The sequence below is a fragment of the Mobula birostris genome, chromosome 6 (assembly GCF_030028105.1).
Source record: "Mobula birostris isolate sMobBir1 chromosome 6, sMobBir1.hap1, whole genome shotgun sequence".
Lineage (NCBI taxonomy): Eukaryota > Metazoa > Chordata > Chondrichthyes > Myliobatiformes > Myliobatidae > Mobula > Mobula birostris.
The window spans coordinates 154,906,317-154,932,526 of NC_092375.1; the positions used below are offsets into that span (position 1 = coordinate 154,906,317).

At 39.6% G+C, this 26,210-nt stretch overlaps 1 protein-coding gene across 4 annotated transcripts in view; it reads right to left on the reverse strand.

The window, feature by feature from the left end:
* myo1b (myosin IB) overlaps window positions 1-26,210 on the reverse strand; it is a 274,322-nt gene that overhangs the window by 153,440 nt on the left and 94,672 nt on the right. For all 4 annotated transcript variants that reach the window (XM_072261652.1, XM_072261653.1, XM_072261655.1 and 1 more), the window contains one exon: window positions 20,301-20,395. In XM_072261652.1, the coding sequence (XP_072117753.1) occupies window positions 20,301-20,395 (95 nt within the window). The remainder of the gene's footprint in view (window positions 1-20,300; window positions 20,396-26,210) is intronic.

Consider the following 26,210-nt stretch of genomic DNA (forward strand, 5'->3'; position numbering starts at 1 on the left):
CCATTGTGCCAATGAAAAGTACCACTGTCTATCTGCGTTTTGTAACATTTTTGGGATAAACTATAAATAATGGAACAGTATCAAAATCCATTGAAAATGCAGATACTCCCACACTCCAGTCTTGTGACAACTGAAATAAATCATATGGATTTTTGGTTTAAACCTGCAAAAAATATTTTCTGGCAAAGTCTAATACAAACGTAAGTTAAGTAGTGATGACTTCCTTTTTGGAGGGGCCAAATTTAGATACGGGCAGATTAGGAATTAAAAGCAACAGGAAATATCAATCACTTTATGTTGAGCAGCTATTGGATTAATATTTCTGGCTGGCACTGGAAGTCATTATAGATTTCCAAATGCACCTGTCAGACAATACTCATCCTCCCACTCACATATTAACCTCCAAAGATTGAACTGAATACAGCATAAAATGTTGGAACCACTTTCTATACTCCTCCTGCTCTTACTTCAAACTGAAAAACCCTGGAGAGTTCTGCAGTAATGAATTTGTATACCAGTACTTCCAAATTCCACTTTTTTTACCACTGCATGAAAGCACCTCTGCATGAAGCACCCACAGAAGAACATTAATTCACTTAGAATAGTCTTCTTTTTCTACACTGACAGTACTGATCAAACCACACCCCGGGCAATGGCTTCGACAAGCCGGCTAAACCAGGTAAGGGTAGCCGACAGGTCTCAAACCCTCGGTGAGATAGGGAGTTGTCTATCCCAGCATGTGAAGACAGTCTCCGGTGGACTGAGCAGATGAGACCAATGGAAGGTCAAGAAGGCGATCTCTGCAAGCGTCGTGGAACGTCTAGAGCAGGACAAGACGCAGAAGACGTCCTGGTCATCCCCTGCGCCTAGTCCCATCTCCAGCCGTCTCAACTTTTGTCTTGCCACTGGATCCAGATAGGAATTGGGAAGAGAGAGTGAGGCTGACGCTGCACAACTCTCCCTCACTAATCACGCGCTAGGTCCTCATCAACGTTGACGATGGACAAACACTGATCAAATGTACAATGGAATATGCCTGATTTTCAATTGCCGGTACTTCATTAACTCATAATTAACTTCAGCTCATAAATACAAACCTCAATAGGAATGCTTCCCACTTATGTAAGATATTAACACAGCCTACGGTTGTGTGATTGATTTTTCTGTGATTTTATTCTCACTGTCACACCCACCCACCTGCTCACCCCCCTTACATTTAATATCAACTGGTCCATTTGGAGGTTCATAAATTGTTTTTCACTTGGGTTATATTTTAATTGGTGTCTATCACAAAATGCATCACTCTTCAGTTTCAATGACTTTTAATGCCAATGTACTTCCCAAAATAGGTTGCTCATTAACACAATTCCTCCTCTTTGCATCATTGACCATTCTACTTTCCCCTAGTGACTCAGACAGTAGCAAGAAGATGACTCAATGATATGTGGTTGGTAATGGGAGTTCCAAGAGTAGTTAAAGACTGACACCAGTAACTAGATACAATACTATGAAGCTAAAATGATTGAAGCAAACGGAATTTGTGGTAGGAATGTGTTGACTTTATAAGTGCTTCATGTAAACTATTGATATATTTGCCTGTAAATTGGATGGTGTTATCTTTGTGTGAAGTAACACATTCAAAATTAGGTCTCCCTAGAAAATACAAAAATATAAGAAGGGCTAAAATGTGACATGCAGTTCCTGGCCGGACTAGATTAAATTCAGATTAGCCCAGATGAAGGGCCATGACCGGAGATGTCAACTATCCAGTCCCCTCCACAGATGTTGCCTGACTCACTGAATTCCTCCAACATTTTGTTTGTTGTTCTAAATTCAGAGCAGCTGCCGACATGTTGTTGTGCGGCTGCAAGAACAGGGTACCAGCATTTAAAGACACAATCCCCATTGGAGCTAAATATGGTGGCTCAATCACATAGCAGTTAGCACAATGCTTTACAGCACAAGCTGTGTGATCAGGGGTCAATTCCCACAGCTGTCCTGTAAGTAGGTTGTACTTTCACCCTGTGACCATGTGGGTTTCCCTCAGGTGCTATGGTTCTCTCACATGTTCCAAAGATGCAAAATTAGACTTAGTGAGTTGTGGGCATGCTGTGCTGGTGCAGGAGGCTCAGCACAAACTTCAGTGGTTTGATCTGATGCAAACAGTTGCACTTTACCGTACTTTCTGATGCACCGGTGACAAATAAAGGTAATCTAGTCTAATATACACTCTATGGCTCTCTTGGAAGAGAGGGGTGAGAGAGCTCCATGGTATATGGAGGGTGGCAAAGGAGAGTTCATCAATGAGACAGATGCCCAAGGAATGGTCTTGTGGTCTCAAGGGGCTAAGAGACCTGCCAGGGCTACTGGAAGAACAGCCTGCAGGAAGTGGCATGAGTAGCTTTGGTCAGGAATGAAAATCCATGCTCAGTCAAGTAGTGTCTCAAAGAGATTTCATGATCTTACAAGCTATGACAACGTGAGCTGGTTGCCAGTAACAGCAGCCTTCACATATAAACACACTTATTCGGACACATTTTAATATTGACATGAACTGTTAATAAATCCACACTCCTCCACACACCCATTCCACCAGTGATATTATTGCTCTATTCACCACCAGGCACCAGCACAGACATCAAGACACAAAGACTGAAAAAGGACAGGTTACTCACTGTCTTTGAATTGTCACTGCCCCCATTTAGAATAAGCCAGCAAGGAATAGAAACAAGACCACTTCAAAGGCAAGAGATCCATTTGTGTGCAGTTCCTCACCATGTTGGAGAAGACCTTTCAACCAAGCAGGTTCACTAATAATATTTTGTGGTGATAAATAGATTCTCAGATAGCAAGAGCAATGGAGGATGTGCCTCTAAAGATAATGCAACATACAATGGATGATATCAAATTTGTTGCACAGTATACACTCTGATGAATATTACAGTCATGATTGTTTCTATGTGAATTGTTTTACAATGGTGTCTTTCTCAGATTTGCTAGTTTCAGTGATCAGTCACAAATGATTCTATTTACGGAAATATGCTTGGTTTTTATAATGTTGCACTGAAGTATGAAAGTGCCACAATAGCAAAAAGTATTTAATCTCTTTTTATTGCATATATCACTGTGCTGTATCTGTGATAACATAACTGTACTCTTCCTATAGTTAATGCACTCCTATCGTGCACTTGCTATTAATTGCAAGTCCTCCAGAAAGAACATTTTATAAGCCTGAAGGTGGAGCTTATAAACCATGCATGGGTAACTTACAAACTGTTAAATTAACCGCTATTTAATTAAATGTCCAGTGTACACCCCTTTCAACTTGTCAACAATATGCTGTGTTGCCCAGTATCAGAATGATGCTGTAATGATGATGCTGGCAGGATGGGGCAGAAGGACATGGCATACAGGGAAATTTACTGGGCAAGGATTCAGGGTGCTTTCAGTGACTCCTCTTGTAGGTGGTGCACAGTTCTCTACAAGGGCTTAGTGACAACCTAAAGCACTATGCCTACTGGTTCAAGTGACAGCTGCTATAGAGATACAGGTACAGATTTGATCCTTTCCTCATGAGGCCAATACTTCAAGTCCCTCCAGGGACAACAGCTTCTTGGATTATCGAGGACAGACTCAAAACGAAAGGGAGGAGCCTTCTGGTAGCTGCAAGCACAGAGAAATATCACAACATGGTACTGGAATGCCAAACCTGGTACATGGTAGTCAAACAATAATGTGCTTGGGCGTTTAACTCAAAAGATAATTAGTGTGATGTTCCACTTGTGTATTGCTCAATTTTGCTTTATTACAAATTGTGATGTGCATTTCTCACAGCTGCATAAACTTCAACAGCAAATATACACTCAGTGGCCTTCAGCTGCCATAGCCCATCCACTTCAAGGTTCCACATGTTCTGCATTCAGAGATGCTCCCCTGAACACCACTGTTGTAACTTGTGGTTATTTGAGTTATTGTCACCATCTTGTCAGCTTGAACCAGAATGGCCAATCTCCTCTGACCTCTCTCATTAACAAGGCATTTTCTCACACAGAACTGCCGCTCACTGAATATTTTTTGTTCTTCGCATCCTTCTCTCTAAACCCTAGAGACTGTTGCACGTGAAAATCCCAGTGGATCAGCAGTATCTGAGATACTCAAACCGCCCCGTCTGGTGCCAAAAATCATTCCACAGTCAAAGTCACTTATATCACATTTCGTTCCCATTCTGATGTTTGGTCTGAACAACAAATGATCCTCTTTACCATGCCCGCACGCTTTTATGCATTGAGTTGTTGCCACATGATTGGCTTATTAGACATCTGCATTAATGAGCAGGTGTACAGGTTTGCCTAATAAAGTAGTCACAGACTTTATGCCATCTATGTTAAAAGTGAGTTAAAGCATCCAAGCTCTTGGCCAGTATTTACAACTACAGAGTAAACATTTCTGAGAAAAGTGTATTTTGCAAGGAATCCATAGTGTTTTAAGTTTAGAACCATTCATCAAAAAAAGAGAAAAATGTTACAGTAAGCTACTTAAGTAATGAAATCAGGGATGTATTCATTGATATATATTGTAAGCAATGCAGGCAGGCATGAATCAGCATGAGCAATATTATGCATCATCTTGAATCTCTCAGCTGCCATGTTAGAGGTAATGAATAAAGTGGGAAGGTGGTCCCTTGATTAAATCACTTAATGCTTCTCTTATTGGGGAATAGCCTCTGTTTTCTGCTTAGCTTGACATTAAAGCTACAAATGTTGGAAAGAGACAACCATCTGTGAGCAGTCACCAATAAGGCAAGAGTAGAGGGTGTCATGCTCCTAATTATCAGTTGGTATAAGACCATAAGACGATAAGACATAGGAGCAGAATTAGGCCATTCAGCCCATCATGTCTGCCCCACCATTCCATCATGGTTGATCCCAGATCCCACTCAACCCCATACACCTGCCTTCTTGCCAAATCCTTTGATGCCCTGACTGATCAGGAAACCAGCAACTTCTGCCTTAAATATACCCATGGACTTACTTGGCCTCCACCAGAGTCTGTAGCACAGATTCACTACTCTCTGCCTCAAAAAATTCCTCCTTGCTTCTGTTCTAAAAGGTCACGTCTCAATTTTGAGGCTGTGCCCCCTAGTTCTGAATGCCCCCACCAGAGGAAGCATCCTCTCCACATCTACCCAACCTAGTCCTTTCAACATTTGGTAGGTTTCAATGAGATCCCCACGCCTTCTTCTAAATTCCAGTGACTGCAGGTCCAAAGCTGCCAAACACTCCTCATATGTTAACCCCTTCATCCCTGGAATCATCCTCATGAACTCCCTCTGGACTCTCTCCAATGACAACACATCCTTTCTTAGATATGGGGCCCAACACTGTTGTCCTCTATGTACCTCTATGACGCTGATGGACCTCTAGCACACTGCTAGTATCTTCCACAGTGAAAACGGATGCAAAGTTCCCATTAAGTTCATCTGCCTTTTCTTTGTCCCCCATTACTACCTCACCAGCATCATTTCCAGTGGTCCAATATCAGCTCTCATCTCCCTTTTACTCTTTATATAACTGAAAAACATTTGGTATCCTGCTTTATACTATTAGCTAATTTACCCTCATTTTTCATTTTTTCCCTACTTATAGCTTTCTTAGTTTCCTTTTGTTGGATTTTAAAAGCTTCCTAATCATCCAACTTGCCACTCACTTTTGCTACCTTATATGCTCCTTCCTTGGTCTTTATGCAGTCCTTAACTTCCCTCATCAGCCATGGTTGCCTACCTCTCCCATTTGAGAACTTCCTCATACATATCCATCCTGTGCCTCGTGAACTATTCCCAGAAACTTCAGCCCTCTGCTCTGCCGGTATCCTCCTTCAATCCACCTGGGAAAGCTCCTCTCTCATACCTCTGTAATTCCCCTAATTCCATTGCAATACTGATACATGTGACTTATGCTTCTCCCTCTCATATTGCAGTATGAATTGAATCATATTATGATCACTGCCTCCTAAGGGTTCCTTTAAGCTCCCTAATAAGATCTGGGTTATTACACAACACCCAATCTAAGTTTTCCTTTTCCCAGGTAGGCACAAGCAAAGCTGCTCTAAAAAGCCATCTCATAGGCATTCAACAAATTTCCTCTCTTGTGATCTGTCACCAACCTGATTTTCCCAATCCCCTTGCATATTGAAGTGCCCCATTACAATTGTGTCATTACCGTTATTACATGACTTTTCCAGCTCCCGTTGCAATCTCAACCCAACATCTCAGCTACTATTTGGAGGTTTACATATGATTCCCATAATGGTTTTTCCACTCTTGCAGTTTCTTAACTCCACCCACAAAGATTCAACATTCTCTAACCCTTTCGAAAGATGAAATTCCATCTCTTACCAACAGAGCCACACCACCGTCTATGCCTTCTTGCCTGTCCTTTCAATACAAAGTATATCCTTTAATGTTAAGCTCCCAACAATAGCCTCCTTTCAGCCAAGAGTCAGTGATGCCCACAATGTCATATTGACCAGTCCCTAATTGTGCCACATGTATCTGGAGCTTTGCAGTACAAGTTACCGCCTGAAACTTTCGTTGCGTGACAGTTAATGTCATTAGGTGTTCAGATGATCTTGGGAAAACAGGCTTGCTAACTTGAATTATGCCTGGTGTATTTTTTCCAGAAGTGCTTGGCAGAGCAACTTTACTAGGTTAATTCCAGTTTGGATCTTTCAGAGCTAAGTAGATACATAATATGTGATCATCCAGTTGAAAGACCTTTAGATGGAATAGATTTCCTTCAATGCTGAAATGAACTTCTGCAAACAGCATGTTCCATAGCAACAACCAATACCAGATAGATAAAACTACACAACTATGACACTGGGCAATGTAAACACATATTAATATTTGCATCCCATCCTGATAACACAACAGAAGTTTGATATGCAAACGAGTTCTGAGCTTCAGATAAAAATAACTTCACCATCAACTCATAAACAGCAGAATCCCTACATACACACTGTGAAAATAACATCTCCAAGGAAGTAAAAGATAAAATATTACAATCCCTGGCTTTTGTTTTAAAAATTTCTTGAATAATTAATTAACAAACATCAGTCACTTATCTGCAGTTCACAATTCTTGGTGGAAATGCACCTCCAGTACGAACCTTAGTGAGTGAGGAAACTCAATTGTTTTAATAAATCATTAACTTTTAGAAGCTGCTTCCAACTGCAGCAAAGTTACTACAATGAAATATTCCAATACAGAACATAAAGTTAAATATCAAGCAACACACATCAAAATTGCTGGTGAACGCAGCAGGCCAGGCAGCATCTCTAGGAAGAGGTACAGTCGACGTTTCAGGCCGAGACCCTTCATCAGGACTAACTGAAGGAAGAGTTAGTAAGAGATTTGAAAGTGGGAGGGGGAGGGGGAGATCCAAAATGATAGGAGAAGACAGGAGGGGGAGGAATGGAGCCAAGAGCTGGACAGGTGATTGGCAAGGGGGATATGAGAGGATCATGGGACAGGAGGTCTGGGGAGAAAGACAAGGGGGTGGGGGGAAACCCAAAGGATGGGCAAGCGGTATAGCCAGAGGGAGCAAAAGGAGGGGGGGGGGGGGGGGGAAAGAGAGAGAGAGAGAGAGAGAGAGAGAGAGAGAGAGAGAGAGAGAGAGAGAGAGAGAGAGAGAGAGAGAGAGAGAGAGAGAGAGAGAGAGAGAGAGAGAGAGATATATATATAAGTAACAGATGGGGTACGAGGGGGAGGTGGGGCATTAGCGGAAGTTGGAGAAGTCAATGTTCATGCCATCAGGATGGAGGCTACCCAAACGGAATATTTCCCCACCTCCCCCTCGTACCCCATCCGTTATTTATTTATATACACACATTCTTTCTCTCTCTCTCTCTCTCTCTCTCTCCTTTTTCTCCCTCTGACTATACCCCTTGCCCATCCTCTGGGTTCCCCCTCCCCCCCTTGTCTTTCTCCCCGGACCTCCTGTCCCATGATCCTCTCATATCCCCCTTGCCAATCACCTGTCCAGCTCTTGGCTCCATCCCTCCCCCTCCTGTCTTCTCCTATCATTTTGGATCTCCCCTCCCACTTTCAAATCTCTTACTAACTCTTCCTTCAGTTAGTCCTGACGAAGGGTCTCGGCCTGAAACGTCGACTGTACCTCTTTCTAGAGATGCTGCCTGGCCTGCTGCGTTCACCAGCAACTTTGATGTGTGTTGCATAAAGTTAAACATAGTGCATTTCTCGCATTGGGTTTCACCTGGAATTATAGTTCATCCATCTATGTGGAGATAGACCCCCTACTTTTTCAAAATTCTCTGGGAGGTATTCTAACACAAACTGAAGGACAATTAACTTTATTTCACAGAGTGCAAAAATAAATGGTTCCATTTATGGTAATATGAAAGTGGTAATACGTGAAGCATTGAAAACATTGAAAGTAAAGTGAGAATAATAGGAAATTAACTGAGATCTGAGCCTGATACATCCACTGTTCATTTCCCTCCACAGATGCTACTTGACTTGCTGAATTCCTCCAGCATTATGTGTCTATTACTCTTTGTTAATGTTGGCTGCTTTACCAAATGGCAAGAAGTTCAGAGGGACTTAATAGAGGGGAGACTGGATCTGGTGATCACAACTTTTTGCAGTTTTGTGCAGTTTCAGGCAGAGCAAGTAGTATACCTACCCCTCATGCATGTGGATTAGATGCTTTCTATGCTGCATTTATAAAAACTGACGAGGGCCAGATTTCATTAGCCTCTTGAATAAGTGGAGGTGTTGATGTGCCTTCTTGACCCAAGGAGTCTACACTGTACTGAGTCTTCCTAAACCTGTATTTAGCTTTCGTTAAATATAATAACTGGTTCCATGACTGATCCCTTGAAGATTCCTGACCTTGATGGTGTAACCTCTTCCATTGTGTCTTCAGCTGTAATGTAATAAGTTCTTCAGGCCTGTGGGGGGCGCCAGAGAGCATTGGCTCAGAGGTTTTTAGAGCATCTGTAGTGGTTAATTGTTATTTAACAACAGTCATTAATCATTTAGAGTTCCTTGTGCCTTTCTTGAATGACTCGCCCTTTATAATGCAGTCTTCTATTTCGTTCTGCTTAAGCTTGTTAAATTTATTTTGATAGGCTCAGGGATTCTGTGTTACTTGTATTATTTAAGCGGAAGCCCAATTAGTACTATCGCAGGGTCCTAGTTTTGAGAATGTTACTTCTCTTGGTGTCACTTGGCTGAGCCGTCAATATTCTTTTGGAATTATTATGAATAAACTCTTGTTGCCATGTCTACATCAGAGTTCTGTCTTTCCTCTGGCCTTGGGTTCCGATATTGCATGCACACAGCATGACAGAAGGACCCTATGAGGTAATGGACCCAGTGGAGGTTGAACAGTGTCATTTTGACACCACAGGCTGGAGGCAAGGGTGCCTTCTGCTCTCAGTGCATGCCCCAAGTCTGCATTCCAAGTACCCCGTCTTGACATTCAGGGTCTACACTCCAAGTGCCCCAAGTCTACGTTCCAAGTATCCTGAGTCAACAATCTGAGTGTATGCTCCGGGTGTCCCAAGTCGACATTCAGAGTGTACGCTCCGAGTGTCCCAAGTCAACATTCAGAGTGTACGATCCGAGTGTCCCGAGTCGACATTTAGAGTGTACACTCAGAGTGTCCCGAGTCGACATTCAGAGTGTACGCTCCGAGTGTCCCGAGTCGACATTCAGAGTGTACACTTCGAGTGTCCCGAGTCGACATTCAGAGTGTACGCTCAGTGTCCCGAGTCGACATTCAGAGTGTACGCTCCAAGTGTCCCGAGTCTACTTTCCAAGTATCCCGTGCTGACATTCAGAGAGTACACTCCAAGTGTCCAGAGTCTACGTTCCAGGTGTACATTCTGAGGTTCTGCAGTCTCCGTTCCGAGCTTTTCAAGCCACAAGCATCTGGACTCCTAGCTTCACGGTCCCACGGTTCTAGTATGCATAACAATTTAGTGTTTCAAGCAAGCTTATCGATGAAGTTCATTTGATTCAACAAATCAGCAAACAAGTCAATAGTATACATCTTGGAACAGCTCTACTCCAAAAGTTGATCCCTGGCTGGAGTGTGTAATCACATAAGTAAAGTAACCCTATCAAGAGTAAGCTACTTATATCTAACCTCTTGATGAAAGTCATGGTACAGCCTATGAAAATTTAACTTTCGTGTAACAAATGAAACAGATCTACAGAGAGACAGCTATTTCAGTGATAAAGAAGAGCCTGTCTATGCTGTCTCAATCCATAAAATTGAGAGTACAGCCTTCTGTATACTAATTACCTCTGGAAATACAGTGAAGGGTAAAACAACACTGTGAGCAAGATCCTTCTACCATTTCCCACTCTCCCCCCCCCCCCCCGCCCCAGGTTTAAAGTTTCATGTTTTCAAGGACTCAAGTTTCCAGGCTCAAGGTTTTTTCCATGACAATGGGTTTTCCAGTTCTAAGTATCCCAGTCTAAGCATCCAAGATTCTCAAGGTTTCCCATGGCACTCCAGGTTTTCCAAGGACTTTTCTCAATGTCTCGAGGACTCCCAGTCTCCCTCTCAGGGTTACCTGGTCTCTCAGTCTCTCGAGGTCCCTCTCAAGTTCTCCATGCTCCCTCTCGAGTTCCGCAGGTCTCTCAAGTCATCTCTGGATCTCGAATTTTCAGGTCTCCCTAGGCTGTCACGTACCAAACATATGGAGGGAGCCTCTGTAATAAGCTTTTCAAACCTGTGCAAGGTGCCAGACAGCATTGGGCTCCAGAGCTTTTAAAGCACCATAATTGGTTAATTGTTGTTTAATCACAGTCATTAATCATTTAGTCCATTGCAACTCACTCTTTGTAATGTAGTCTCCTATTTTAATAGGCTCAGGGATTTTGTGTTAGCTGTATTATATAAGCAGATGCCTGATTAGGGCTAATAGCAGGGTCCCAGTTTTGAGAATGTTACTTCTTGCAGTGTCGCACAGCCGAGCCACCAATGTTCTTTTGGAATTATTACGAATAAACTCTTGTCACTGTCTCTACATCAAAGCTCTGTCTTTCCTCTGCACTTGGGTTCTGATATAGTCAGCGCACATTACATCAAAACATTGTAACATATAAGGCTCTGCTACCCTCCTAAAACCTTAAGCTGCCCTTTCCTCCTAAGATTCATTTCTTTCTTTCTCCAGAGCTTTTCACATTTATACTAACATCAATGTAAACTAATTTTGCTGACCTTCTTATGAAGTTACATGGGATTTTTACAATGTTAGCTATGCTACTATAAATAAATGCATGTTACTCTAATTGCCATTAAGTTCATATCTACTGTTCACCTTAGCTATATATAGTGATAGCAGGTTCCACATTCTTATCAAACTGTGATTAAACATTATTTGTCAACTCCTTGCAGAAATCATAGATTATACTTATGACTCATGCTCCCAAAAATCAAAGCATTTCTATTATGTCTACAAAACTAAATTCCTTCCTCATTAATTAGGCTTCATTCACATCTGTCATCTAATTACAGAGAAATCAGCCTTTCTTGACAGTTGTAACCTCACAATTTTGCTATCATCCTTTCCTCACCAAAGTTTCTATGTCCTTCTGTAACAAAGAGATTGAAACATGAACTGAGCTTACAAAGGCTATTAAAATGAAAGCTCACTTAAAATTCCATACAACCCTGGTACAAGTGTGCAGTGTCATGATTCCCACTTGTCTGCGCATCACTAGTCAACGATAAAAGTCAAAATATTCCCTTCCTCCACTAAAGGTAGCTATTACTAATTAAGAAAATAATACCTTCACCCGACAATATTACCGATCACTTGAAGATAGAAAAGCCTTTTATCTTTTACATGGATTGTCATAATGTTCCTAAACTACTTTGACAAGGAATCTTCAGTACAAAGATAATGAAATAACAACAAGGTGATCTAAACAATCTAGAATGTGTTTCCAATGAGATACTTTTGAAGAGATGAAATTTTGCAACATTATACATGGGACTAGAAAAGAATAAAATAATCAGTAGATTGCTTTTAACTCCACAAAATGTCGCTAATTCTATGTAGTACCTTGCTTTACTCGTAATTTATCTGATGATGGGCTCAGTTTAGTTTAAGTGAATGAAGTTAATTATCAACTCTTGTATAAATGGGCTATTTGCATCATACAGGAAGAGTGACTTCATTTTGAAACAGTTCACTTCAGAATTTGGACCATAAAATAAGAGTTTCTGATCATATGCTCAGAATGAAAGCAACAGAATTGTCTGAAAGTATTAACAAGCTATTTTCTTAGTGATAAGTGAAGAAACTACAAAATTATTTTGATATAGTGTAAATTATGTTTAATTTCACCCCAAACCCATATTATAAATGTGGTTGTGTCATAGCACTGGTTACTATAATGCTCCACTATTGTTGAGTGGAATAGTATTACAGGACGGGAACCTACGTGCAATCCATCTGGGGATTGACACCTAGGTCATTATGGTATTCAGATGACAGCCAACGTAGCCAAGGACAAAGATGTTCTTCTTTCCACAATTTCCTGTGTTTCACAGGAAGTTCTTTCATAACTTTTTTTTCTAAATCTGTGAGTAATATGCTTAATTTATGCACTCAACGTACAAAAATTTATTAGTCCCATGATAATAGCTTTATGTCATATTTCCTGTTTGCAAGAGTACATGTTAATTGCTGCATCCTTAAATTCATGCAAACCTGAAATAGGGGAAGGAATATCTCTAAGAAATCTGCTATTTGTTCCAGTTTGAAGTTCTTCCTTTAAGTAGCCTTCCGGGATTTGAATCCTGAGGGCGCCACGGTAGAGTAACAGTTAGTACAATATTATTATTATTTCAGAGGAGCTGTCCTGTGTCCAGCACGTAAGTGCCATTACCAGGAAGGCACAACAACACCTCTACTTTCTTAGAAGTTTGCACAAATTCGGCATGTTTAAAATTTTGACAAACTTTTATAGATGCACAGGAGACTATATTGACTCATTGCATCATGGCCAGGTATGAAAATACCATTGCCCTTGAATGGCAAAACATACAAAACATAATGGATTCAGCCTAGTCCATCACAGGCAAAGCCCTTCCCACCACTGAGCACATTTATAAGGCGTGCTGTCGCAGGAAAGTAGCATCAAGGACCCCCGCCATCCAGGACATGCTGTCTTTTTGCTGCTGCCATCAGGAAGGAGATACAATAGGGTCTTTTAAGAGACTCTTGGGTAGGTACGTGGAGCTTAGAAAAATAGAGGGCTATGGGTAACCCTAGGTAATTTCTAAAGTAAATATATGTTTGGCACAGCATTGTGGGCTGAAGGGCCTGTACTGTGCCGTAGGTTTTCTATGTTCTATGTACTCTATGAGATACAAGAGCCTCAAGTCCCACACCACGAGATTCAGGAACTGTTATTATCCCTCAGTCATCTGACTCTTGAACCAAAGGGAATAACTTCACTCACCTCAACACTGAACTGATTCCAAAACCTACGGACTCATTTTTAAGGACTCTACAACTTGTGTTCTTGATATTTATTGTTTGTTTATTTACTTACTAATTTACTTACCTATTTATCTATTTACTGTCTTTCTCTTTTTTTATACTTGTACAGTTCATTGTCTTCTGCACATTGGTTACTTGTCTGTCTCTGCCATGGGTGATTTTTTTCATTGATTCTATTATGCTTCATTGTACTTACTGTGAATGCCCGCAAGAAAATTAATCTTAGGGTAGTATATGGTGACATATATGTACTTTGATAATAATTTTACTTTTGAAGCTACACATTTCCTCAGAAGATGACTATTTTTCCTTACACAAATCTTAACGGGATGAAAGTCAAATTAAAATAGCTTAAACTCATATCTCTGTGGATCAGTTTTAGTCATTTTTTGTTAAGGACTACAATCCAAGAATATCTCAGACTGAGCTACCTACTGTGGGATTATTGCACTCTTAACTCTTACCTATGTTTTATTCTGATGATTTTCTATGCATACTTCATTTAAATCGGTATCCTGTCATCTGGAGACAATAACCAGCTGCTTTCTTAATAACAGAAATATTTCCTACATGTTTGTGAATTTTAAAAAAAGCACAACTCCCTCTGGCAATGTGGATTCCTTTTATATCCATTAGACGGGGGTGGACTGAGAACATCGAAACATTACATTAGCACATGATAATAAAATTCTCACACATTCTTTGTGAGTACATGTCAATCTGGCCTTACGTTTGAGCAAGTTTATTAAACAGTGTGGCAACAGTTGGAAACCCATGAAAAAAAATCACCTTTCAACCTTGCCTGTTCTGTGTCAGCAGTAACAATCATGGACCAAATAAAAATGTACCCTTCAAATGGAAAATCAATTAATCTGAAAATGCAGTTAATTTAGACAAGCAGTTCGCACCCAAAAAGGCCAGGACAATACCAGATTTAAATAAATGATCTAGACATTACACTGTGCATAGAAGGTGCTACAAGGACCACCCATGCCAGTTACATCTAAGATCAGAGAGGGAAGGACAGGGGGAATGATTTCTATGTGCACACCTTATTTCTGGACTTTTAGCACAATTTCATTTGTTGATCAAGCATAATTTTGAGTTCAGCATGTAAAACACATATTTCTTTGAACACCATCATTTAGGGAAGCAACCAACGAGCAGATGAAGACACTGCTACCAATTGAAATGCAGTCAACAGTTAAAGTATTGTTTTAAATAAAGCTCGATCAATTGCTTATATCTCAGAGCATGCCCAACTGTTAGCATTTCTCCTGCATTATTGTTCGCACGTTTAACTTGTAAATTAAGTTACTGGAACAATGACATAATTTTTTTTAGATAAGGTGTGGAACAGGGCCTTGCGGCCCAGCAAACTGCATTGCCTAGCAACCCACCTATTTAACCCTTTCCTAATCACAGGACAATTTACAATGACCAACTAGCCCACTAACCAGTACATCTTTGTAACGTGGGAGGAAACCAGAGCACCCGGGGGAAATTCATGCACTTCACAGGAAGGATGTACAACTTTGTACGGGTGCATCGGAATTGGACTCCAAACTCCAATGCTCCGAGCTGTAATACAATCATGCTAACTGCTACACTACAGTGGTGCCCTTTATGTGATAAAGTCACCATGAAGACAATGGAGAATCTGTGGCCTCAGTGATGATCCAAGCTCTCTATTTAACCAATGAATTCTAAGAACTGATTAAGGATGTTGACAAAAGAAAAGCATGAAGAGCGGATGGAACAGTTGAAGAGGATCAGAAAAGTAAAAGCAGAGAAAGAGAGAAAGAAAATGTATGATGAAAGGAAAATTCAAAAAAACCTTTCACTAAATATACATCTGCTCATGGTAGAACTTCAACATTCGTATCAATATTTATTATTTCCATGACTACTTTTTGTGGTTTCATGGGAAAGTAGATGAAATTCAGTATATGATTATAATAAAACCTGAATAAAAACACACAAAAGATGGAAGAATGGAGATTGTACTCAGTTCTATTGTTTTATATTGAGGTGATTAGCTTGGAAATCAACATAACTAACCCAAAATATCAAGAAATTTTAAATACAATTTATTATTACCAACACCCCATTTTCTGTGTTGGTTTAAAAAACCTCTTCCTTGAAGCAAGCTAGGGTAGAAAAAATACCCACACTGGAAGGAAAACTACCATCACTGTAAGTTTCCACAAATTGTGCTCATTTAAAAGACAATCAAATGGGTTTCAATAACTAAGCTTGTGCTTTTAAGGCACAAAGACCCATTGGTGAATATTTAAAGCTTATGAATATGACTTATGTTTTAATTAGCTTTGAAAGCCAATAAAATTTTAATGATTTTTTCAATGTTCATTTTGGTAACTTGAGCTATTCTGTGCTGATATATTGACAATATGATTACAAAAATCCTTTTTTTGGCAGAACCTTTTTTAATGATTTATTCTTACTTAATTAGATTACTACATATAACTATTTGGTTAAAAACTATTAAAATTCCATTTTGAAACATCTGCTGTTTATGTTGCTTTTTGGAAAATTTTGAGAGCAGTGGGGTGCAAATAAGAATGAGTGGGAACTCAGGACAAAAGGGAGGATAAAACACTTTATAACCTTTGAGCGCAAATTACACTATGAATCAAAGAACGGTTCAGAAACTGGGAAGAACTTTCTAGAATGAATCTTAACATATATTTTTCACAAACCATATTTTTGTGCCCAGTGCAAAGAACAAGCAAAATACACAGTGCTGGTATTTCAAATAAACACTTGTATAGCTGTGTTTCAATCTCAAAATTATTCTCATATTTATAGTGTGTGTATTTTTTAATGTAAACCTCTTGTATTCGCCAGTATACAGTGTATTTATCCCAGCTTTACTACCTCCAATTAGCCATAGTACAGGCATGTGCCAGTTGGGTAATGGAATTTACCAAAAGAAAATTATGCGCATAGAACTGCTCTGTAATATATGGAATCAACCTCTGCAAATTTGTCCCAATCCAAGCTTGGCTCTCAACAGGGTGTGGATTAAGTAAAGGAAAATTGTGCACCAAGAAAATGTTTACGACGTAACTCTCAATTATAGAGAGCATATTTTCAAATCTTATTTGGTGCACCATCCGTAACATCTGACTAAATCTTTATAATCACAAGACATAAATATCAACTGCAATTATGTGATGGATTGACTTTGATGTTAGGCTCTAAACAGAGCAAACAAAGATTCATTTTCCCAGAAGGAATGGAGTTTCAAGTAAAAATTAATGCAAATTCCACAAAAGGAATAATAAATCCTTGGATAAAGGCAGAGGTAAAATATCTGTCTGTCCAAGGTTAGTCATTACAACTGATAGAATGAATTTTATAGTTCAGAAACAAGCCATTCATCCAGAAGTTCCATGGCAATGCAGCCTAACCAAAGTCTTATACAGCTGCAACATGACCTCACAACTCACTGTCCCAAAGGCAAGCACTTTACCACCCTATCCACTGATGTTTCCACTGTCAGTGAGCTATGCCCAGCTACCCAAGATTCCTCTGCCCATCAATGCTCCCAAGGGACCTGCCATTTACTGCATACTCTACTCTTGCCTTTAGCCTCTGAAAATACAACACCTCCCTCTTATCCAGATTAAGCTCCATCTACTGTTTCTCCACCCAAATCCCCAACTTATCTGTGCCCCGAGGTAGCATAAGACCATAAGAAATAAAGAGCAAAATTAGGTCATTCAACCCATCAAGACTGCTCCACCATTCAATTGTGGCTGATTCATTTTCCATCTCAACCCCATTCTCCTGACTTCTCCCTGTAATCTGCAGCACCCTTACTAATCAAGAATCTATCAGCCTCCACATTAAATGAATTCCACAGATTCACTATGTTTGGAGTAATCCTCCCTCTTTCCTGTTCTAAAGGGATATTCTTCTACTCTGAGTCTGTACCCTCTGGTTCGAGTCCCTCACACTATAGGAAACATGGCCCACTGTATCTAGACTTTTCAATATTCAGTAGGTTTTAATAAGATGCCCCTCATTCTTCTAAAACTCATGAGTACAAGTGCAGAATTATCAAACACCCCTTATACATTAACTCTTTAATTCCTAGGATCATTCTTGTAAACTTCTTCTGGACCATCTCCAATGCCAGCACATCCATTCTGAGATATATAATCCAAAACTGCTCATAATACTCTAAATGCAGTTCAACCAATAGCTTATAAACCCTCAGCATTACATCCTTGCTTTTACATTCTAGTCCTCTGGAAATGAATGCTAGTATTGCATCTGCCTTCCACACTACCAACTCAACCAATAAGTTAACCTTTAGGGAATTCTGTACCAGGGCTTCCAAGTTCCAATTTCTGGATTTGTTTCCCTTTTAGAAACCTTCTGCCACTTATTTGTCCATTCTCCTAATCTGTCCAAATCCTGCTACAGACTTGCTGCTTCCTCAACATGACCTGCCACTCCACCTTTCTCTGTATCATCCACAATCTGGCCACAGAGCCATCAATTCTGTCATCCAGATCATTAACACTTGTGTCTGATAAAAACCATAGGTCACCTAGAGCCAACCAGAAAAGGCTCTCTTTATTCTCATTCTTTCCCTTCTGTCAGTCAGCCAACCTTCTGTCCATGCTGGTATCTTTCCTGTAATACCATAGACTGTTATCTTTTTGGCAGCCTCGTGTGCATCACGTTGTTAAGGGCCTTCTAAAAATCCAAGTAAACAGCATCCACTGACTCTCCTTTTTCAATCCTGCCTGTTATTTTCTCCTAGAATTCCAACAGATTTGTCAGGCAAGATTTCTCGTTAAGGAAACTATGGTGACTTCAGCCTATTATATCACGTGCCTCCAATTCCCCTGAACCCTTGTCTTTAATAATGGACTCTAACATCTTGCCAACCACTGTAGTCAGAATAGCAAATCTATAATTTACTCTCTTTTGCCTCACTCTCTTCTTAAAAGAGTGGAGTGACATTTGCAATTTTCTAGTCCTTCAGAACCATTCCAGATCCCAGTGATTCTTTAAAGATCACTGCTAATGCCTCTACAATCTCCTCAGATACCTTGTTCAGAACCCTAGTATGTAGTCCATCCTGTCCAGTTGACTTATCTACCTTCAGACCTTTCAGCTTTCCATGCACTTTCTCCTTAGTAATAGCAAATATCTCCACTCCTGCCTCCATCACTCTTGAATTTCTGGCATGCTGCTGATGTCTTCAGCAGTGAAGACCATGCAAAATACTTAATCAGTTTAGATGCCATTTCTTTTCTCTCCATTACTACCCCTCCAGCATCATTTTCCAGTGGTCAAATATCCACTCTTGCCTCTTTTACTGTTTAAAAAAACTTTTTGTATTCTCTTCTGGAAAAAAAACTTTTGGTATCCTCTTTTATATTATTGGCTAGCTTACCTTCATATTTCATCTCTCTCTCTCTCATTTTTTTTTAGTTGCCTTCAATTGGTTTTTTAAAGTTTCTCAATCCTCTAACTTCCCATTAATATTCACCTTACTCTCCTTTTAGAGTGCTTCTTCTTTAGGATGGACTGATCCTGGTTCCCCAGAAACTCCAGCCATTGCTGCTTTACTGCCACCTCTTCGAATATTCCTTTCCTATCAGCATCGGCCAGCTCCTCTCTCATGTCTCTGTAGTTTCCTTTATTCACTGTCATCCAATTCATAGTTTTTAGCATTTCCCTCTCTAATTACAGAATGAATTCTATCATATTATGATTATTGTCTCCAAAGGGTTCCTTTACCTTAAGCTCCCTAATCAAATCTGGCTTATTACACAATTCTCAATCCACAATTGCCTTTTCCCTAGTAGGCTCAACCACAAGTTACTCTAGAAAGCGATCTCATAGACATTCTACAAATTAATTCTCTTGGGATCCAGCACCAACCTAATTTTCCCAATCTACCTGTATATTGAAATCCCCCATAACCATCATAACATTGCTCTTTTTATATGCCCTTCCTATCTCTCATTGTAATTTGTACCCCACATCCTGGCTACTTTTCCAAGGCATGTTTATAACCCCTATTTACCTTTTTACCTTTGCAGTTTCTTAACTCTACCTACAAGGATTTTATATCTATGTCACTTTTTTCAAAGTATTTGATTTCATTATTTTTACCAACAAAGTCACCCCACCCCCTCTGCTCACCTGCCTGTCCTTTTGAAATTATGTGTAGCCTTGGATGCTAAGCTCCCAGCTGTGATTTTCATACAACTATGATTAAGTGATGCTCACAACTTCACACTAATCAACCTTTTCTGATAACCATCCTCATTCTCTACAACTCCACCAATTTTCATGTTTTCTACAAACTTATTACTCATCTTCAAACTTACTGTTGTAGACAAACATCTTGATTTAAAATGCTGTACCATGTACCAGGGAAATGCACTGCCCTTTTCTCACTGTTACGATCAGGTAGGAGGTACAGAAGCCCAAAGGCACACACTCAATAATTCAGGAACAGCTTCTTCCCCTCTGCCATCCGATTCCTAAATAGACATTGAATCTTTGGACACTACCTTACTTTTTTTTAATATACAGTATTTCTGTGTTTTTTTTTAATCTATTCAATATACATATACTGTAATTGATTTGTTTATTTATTATTATTTTCTTTCTTCTAGATTATGTATTGCGTTGAACTACTGCTGCTAGTTAACAAATTTCATATCACATGCCAGTGATAATAAACCTGTTTCCAATACCTGTTTTGCCAGCTCCACTTTCTCCAGTGATAAGTATACATTGGTCCTTGTCCTGGTCTCGTAAAGATCTGTAGGCTTCATCTGCCAATGCATAACTGTGGAGAAAATACAAATATTATAACCTGTAAAGTTTAAAAATAACACCTCTTAACTTTCTTTGAAAGATAGAATCAGCACTTTCTCTTTCTCTTTACCAACCATTATCAACAACTACAGCAAAAATTTACATTTGCATTGTTCTTTAAACATACAGTAATAAAATATCTCAAGATGGTGCTATGTATCATTTTGAAACAAAACCTGACACTAAGCCATCTAAGAAGATTTTAGGATATGTACAAAACGTTTGATGAAAGAACCAGATTTTAAGGAAGTTCTTAAGGGAGGAATGAGATTTGGAATACTGAGTGGTTTAAGGAGGGATTATCAGAAATTAGGGCACAGGGTCCCATTCTGAAAGAATGAACAGAAGTACATAATCAGGAAATTCATACAGTCCGTTTGCCTAATAACTTCTAAAGCAAAGGCTTAAAATAGTTAATCATTAAATAAGACAAACATGGGTAAAATCAACTAAACTGGCATCACAGCAGAGCGACAGAATTTCACAAAATCCAGAGGACAATCACTCACTACTAAGCTTCCTTCTGTTTTGTTTCCTAATGCCATAACTCTTGAAGGATACTGTCAATGTTATTTTGAAAGAAATCATGATTCTTACTGCCATAAATATACCAGAAGGAGATGCGGATACTTCCTCTTATATTCCAAGACAGTTATGACATTAGATGGGTTTGGGTTCCCTTTAGTAACCCTGATTAAATGTCCGTTCTTTGCACGAGTGTAGATGGATAACTTGTCGTTGAGGTATTGAAACTGTCCTCATACCCTGGACAGTATTTAGTGGTAATCAAAAGATAATTGCCAGCAGTGAGAGCCTTACCTAATTTTTCCCATCCTGTGGCAAAATTACAAATTTAGCACAGAGGAAAAATCCACCTTACACTCTACTGAACAGTATGTTATCTCATTGAGGCTCTTATGGAAGCAACACAATTCTTGATCACACGTAAGCTATAATTTCTGTTATTCAAGAATGCCCACAGTCTTTGCCAGTTAATTGCTGGGAAATCAGAACTCAGCATTGAATAACAGTTTGACCGCTGCCTCATTGGACAGACTTACTGGAATAAACCAAATGATACTGCTGTATAAAACTGCAAGTCATTATACTTGGTGGACAAAAGGTAACATTACAGCATATCTTCTACCTGTTGTGGTTTCCATGGTACCTCACATACTAACAATTTCATAATAAAAGCAATCTAGCATTGACCTTCCCATTGTATCTTGAAATACAAGAGCAGAAACATCACATTAGTTCTATGTCAATTATATGTCTGCATAATCTGAGAGTATAAACTCAATTGAGTCAGCAAATTTTATTTTATGTTACTTCAGTATCGGTGAGAAATAAGATTATTCAATATTCATCATATGCTGTCAGCATCAATCTGTGTAAGGGTGCCTTGGTGGCATGATACTATCGCAGCTCAGTGCACCGGGGTGTCGGAGTTCGGGGTTGAATTCCGGCATCCTCTTCTCAGCCCAAACCGTCAACTGTTTATTCATTTCTACTGACGCTGCATGACTTGTTGAGTTCCTCCAGCATTTTGTTTGTGTCCTCTGTAAGAAAGTGTGTACATCCTTCCCATAAAGAGTGTAGGCTTCCTTGACAGGAATTGAATTGATTTTTACGTTATGTCTCCATCTAAATCTGCAATGTGCAATTTATAGTAATTTATAATAAGTAGTATGTACAACAGGACAGTCAATATAGCATAGAAATACATTTGTGTCAGCATGAGTTAAGCAGTCTGATGGCCTGGTGGAAGAAGCTGTCCCATAGCCAGTTGGTCCTGGCTTTTATGCTGCAGTACCGTTTCCCAGATGGTAGCAGCTGGAACAGTTTGTGGTTGCTCCTGTTTTCTCCACAATTCGAAGACCTACCCGTTAGTAGGTGGATTGCCCGCTGTAAATTGTCCTGTGATTAGGCTAGTGTTAAATCAGTGGGTTGCTGGACAGAGCGGCTCAGTTGAGCCAGAAGGCCTGTTCTGTGCTCTATCTCGAAATAAGAAACAAATAAAAAGATGAACCTAAATAGGAGGCTAGTACCTTCACAATATTAAAAATCACATTATCTATGTCAAGGGTAAACGATGTCTTCTTACATTGTGGGAGTTAATCAATGTGTAATCCCCATTCCACCTATTGTCCACACTATGGACCAATACTTTTGGGGAAACAGAAAACAAGATTTAGTTCAAAACCAAGAGGTGAGAAGAAGTGAAGTAATGGAAGGAAATATGACCAGGAATGTGATGTAAACAGTTTTGAAAGACCACAATAGAGAAGTACGTTGCATTCGGAGCAAGTGAACTCACTTCACAAGTTTTTGATTGAAGAAACCAGGAGCAATGATGAAGAGATTAGTTTTCTTCAAGATTCAAAATAATGTGCTGTTAAGGTTATTGGAAATGAAGTGGTAAAATCTAGTAATATCTTGATTTTTGCAGTTCACGGAAGCTGTTGTTCATAAACTAAACATTTTAACTTATCGTGGCTAAACCATGAAATGCCAACAAGATATGCAAGAGAATGGCAAAGGCTTTGAGCCAGATACTTCCATTAGCAGAATAGTGTCTGCATTTATAATATAGATTAAAAATTGCATTTGAAAAATTAAAAGTTTTTGCATTGAGTTAATTGACAAAACTATGCTAAGTCTTCTCGTTGATAATCCATCAGAAAGAAGACAAGGAAATGATTGCAAATAGTCTGTTGGTGAACCCCAAAACTACAGAGAAGACACCTACACAGGAAACTGAGCAGATTCCTTCAACAAACTGCAAAAAACACTTGACTTTATGTCAATGATCTTTCTTAATTTGGCATTTTGGCTACTTTAGCTTTTAAATGGAGTTTTTTTTTTCTTTCCCTGGGCAAAGCAGACAAGCTCAGTATCTCAGTAACTGGAAATGTTATAGTTTATTGATACATACTTCCCGATGGGAAGGTCCTCAGACACAACAATGAGAAGACTGGTGCTGACCTGTCTCAGAGTAGGATGAAAAGGAAACAGAAAGAAAATGATGAAAGTACAGGAGAAAGGTAGAACAGCCAACACAACTGCAGCATTTTACTCTGAGTCATTAGCAGTCTTCTATATTCCAGAACATATGAAAAGTATTTGAGTTCCGTACATTCCCAACCATCACAACTGTGTGTCAAAACCAGTGATTGCAAGATATAAAAAGGCACTGCCTCTGAATCAGATGTGCAATTTAATTTCTCAGGTTTTTTTAATAATCTCATCTATTATTGCACCTTTGGAATTTTAAGAAAATCCACACTAAAAGAAAATGCATAGAAATTTGACTCTATACATTTTAGTTTGTAAAAAGGATGCCATGTTTAACATAGAAAAACCTACAGCACAATACAGGCCCTTTGGCCCACAATGCTGTGCCAAACTTTAGAAATTACCCATAGCCCTCTATTTTTCTAAGCTCCATGTACCTATCCAGGAATCTCTTAAAAGACCAATTGAAAGTCCCATACACAATGCTGGAGTTAGGAGGAAAGGAGTAAACTGAAAGAACTCAGTGGATCAAAGAGCATCTGATCCTACTCATTAAGCTGTTTGGCTAACAGCCTGACATTAGCATATATTCAGGATCTATTAGGGCACTAAACCCAATAATATCGATATATAACCAAGAATAAGATGGAACATTGACTATTAAAACCTTAAATATGTTGGAAGTTTACTTTCAATTTGTTTACTACAAATTAGAAAAAGGATCTAGTGCTTTCCCAGTATGTATGACAAACAAACTCTTCTCAGGCTTCCAACCGGGTACTTATATCAACCGATGTTTCGATGACAAACTGTCACCTTCACCAGGGATGCTGGCAGGGTATGTGTAGTCCGGTGGTATTTATACCTACTCACACAGACTCATACCTCAACAATAACAGGCACCATCATGCGTCCCAACGTAGAGCAGTTCCTTCTATTTTGACTAACTGTGTGAAAACTATTTCAGACCCAGAAAGTCTCCACAAGGAAATAAGATGATTACACACAACGTTCCTACAGAATGACGACAAGGTATAGGAAATCAATCGGGCCCTCAAAAGGGCCAATGGAAAAACCAGAAAACCTAACAATGAGGAGGAACCCATTGCTACCACCAGTCTTCCCGATATTGCCACTGTTTCTGGAAGGATTGCCAGGATCCTGAAGAAATACCAGATTAATGCCATCCACAAACTTGTAAGGAAGCTCAAATCATAGCTTATGCCGTCAAAGATGACCTGGGACACAGGTCGGCTGTCGTTTACAGGAATCCCTGTGAATGTAGAGCAGTGTATATCTGCCAGATGGGGCGCATGGTGGAAACCCACATCAAAGACCACAGAACTGTATCAACTGTATCCATTTGGGTTATCCAGAGAAATTGGCGGTAGCAGGACACTACATTTGCAATGGCCATAGGATTGACTTCAATGGCACTAAACTATTGTGCCACGCCAATGGATTTTGGGACCGCCTGATAAAGAAAGCCATTGAAATAAAACCAGAGAAAAAGAATTTTAACAAAGACCAAGGTCTCACTCTAGGTATGAACTGGGATTCAATTGTAAAGAAGGTTGGACAGCTGAAACCTGATTGGCTGAGGACTAACTAATCAGGAGGGATGGGTGACGGGGGTATAAATACCACCGGACTAGACATGCCCAGGCATCAATCCCTGATGAAGATGGTAGAGTTCATCATCAAAACATCGGTTATAATCGATACCCATACCCAACTGGAAACCTAAGAAGAGTTTATTCGTACTAATCAGAAGTCTGAAAAAAATTCAGCTACTTCATTTCAAACCTTCTTTAAGGAATGTTTACTGTATTTAAGGAATGTTAAAACCCAACCCACACAATGCTGCTGCTGGGTTCATGACAAATAAGCACTCACCAACTGTTCCATGGAAAATGTGTCAGCATTGTTAGACTGTCTCTGAAGTCTGCCATGGAAAGTTTGGGAAGGGAAGAAAAATATGGAGTGTGGTCAGAGAAAAGTGTGAAGTATGTTGAGTGACTTAACTATGCATGGGTTCCCTAAACTATGGTACAACGTAATTGGTCCAAAGAGGGGGCAAGTGTTACAAAAGTAGTGAGTGAGATCAAGTGGCAACATTGATCTAAGAATGAGGTAGAGACCACAATCTTACCTATGAAGACCTTTTTATATTTTTAATATAAAGAAATTCACAGATGATGCAGGGGTTGATATACCGTATGTTCCATCATGTGTTCAGATCTCCCCACCATTGGGGATGATACCATTGAGGTATAAGACATGATACCTCAGGAAGGTCCCCCCCCGCCCACCAATCTGGGCCATGCTCTTGTCCAATTACAGGAGGTACAGGAGCCTGAATTCATGAGCCACTGCTATCAAAGTTCAACAATAGCTTCTTCCTCATTGCTATCAGGTTCTTGAGCCAATCTGAGAAACCTTAAGTCTATTCAGAATTAATTTCCCTTGGCGCACTCCTATCATTATGTTTAGTTTTGTCTATGTTGTTGTGTAAGTTATGTATGATTAATGTTAAATTAGTTTATATAATTTACGTTTGTCATATTTGAAATGCACCGTGCTGCACTGCTACAGAAAAGGTAATTTTCATGGCATTCATATCCTCCGTATCTATGGCCATCACAACAAAGTAGATGCTGAAACTGAACTATTATCCTGAGATCTCTTTACAGAACAGTCTCTTACCTACTGCTCCATTTAACAACCTATTTTTGTGTCATTCCTCGCTTCTACAGTAAATTAGTGAT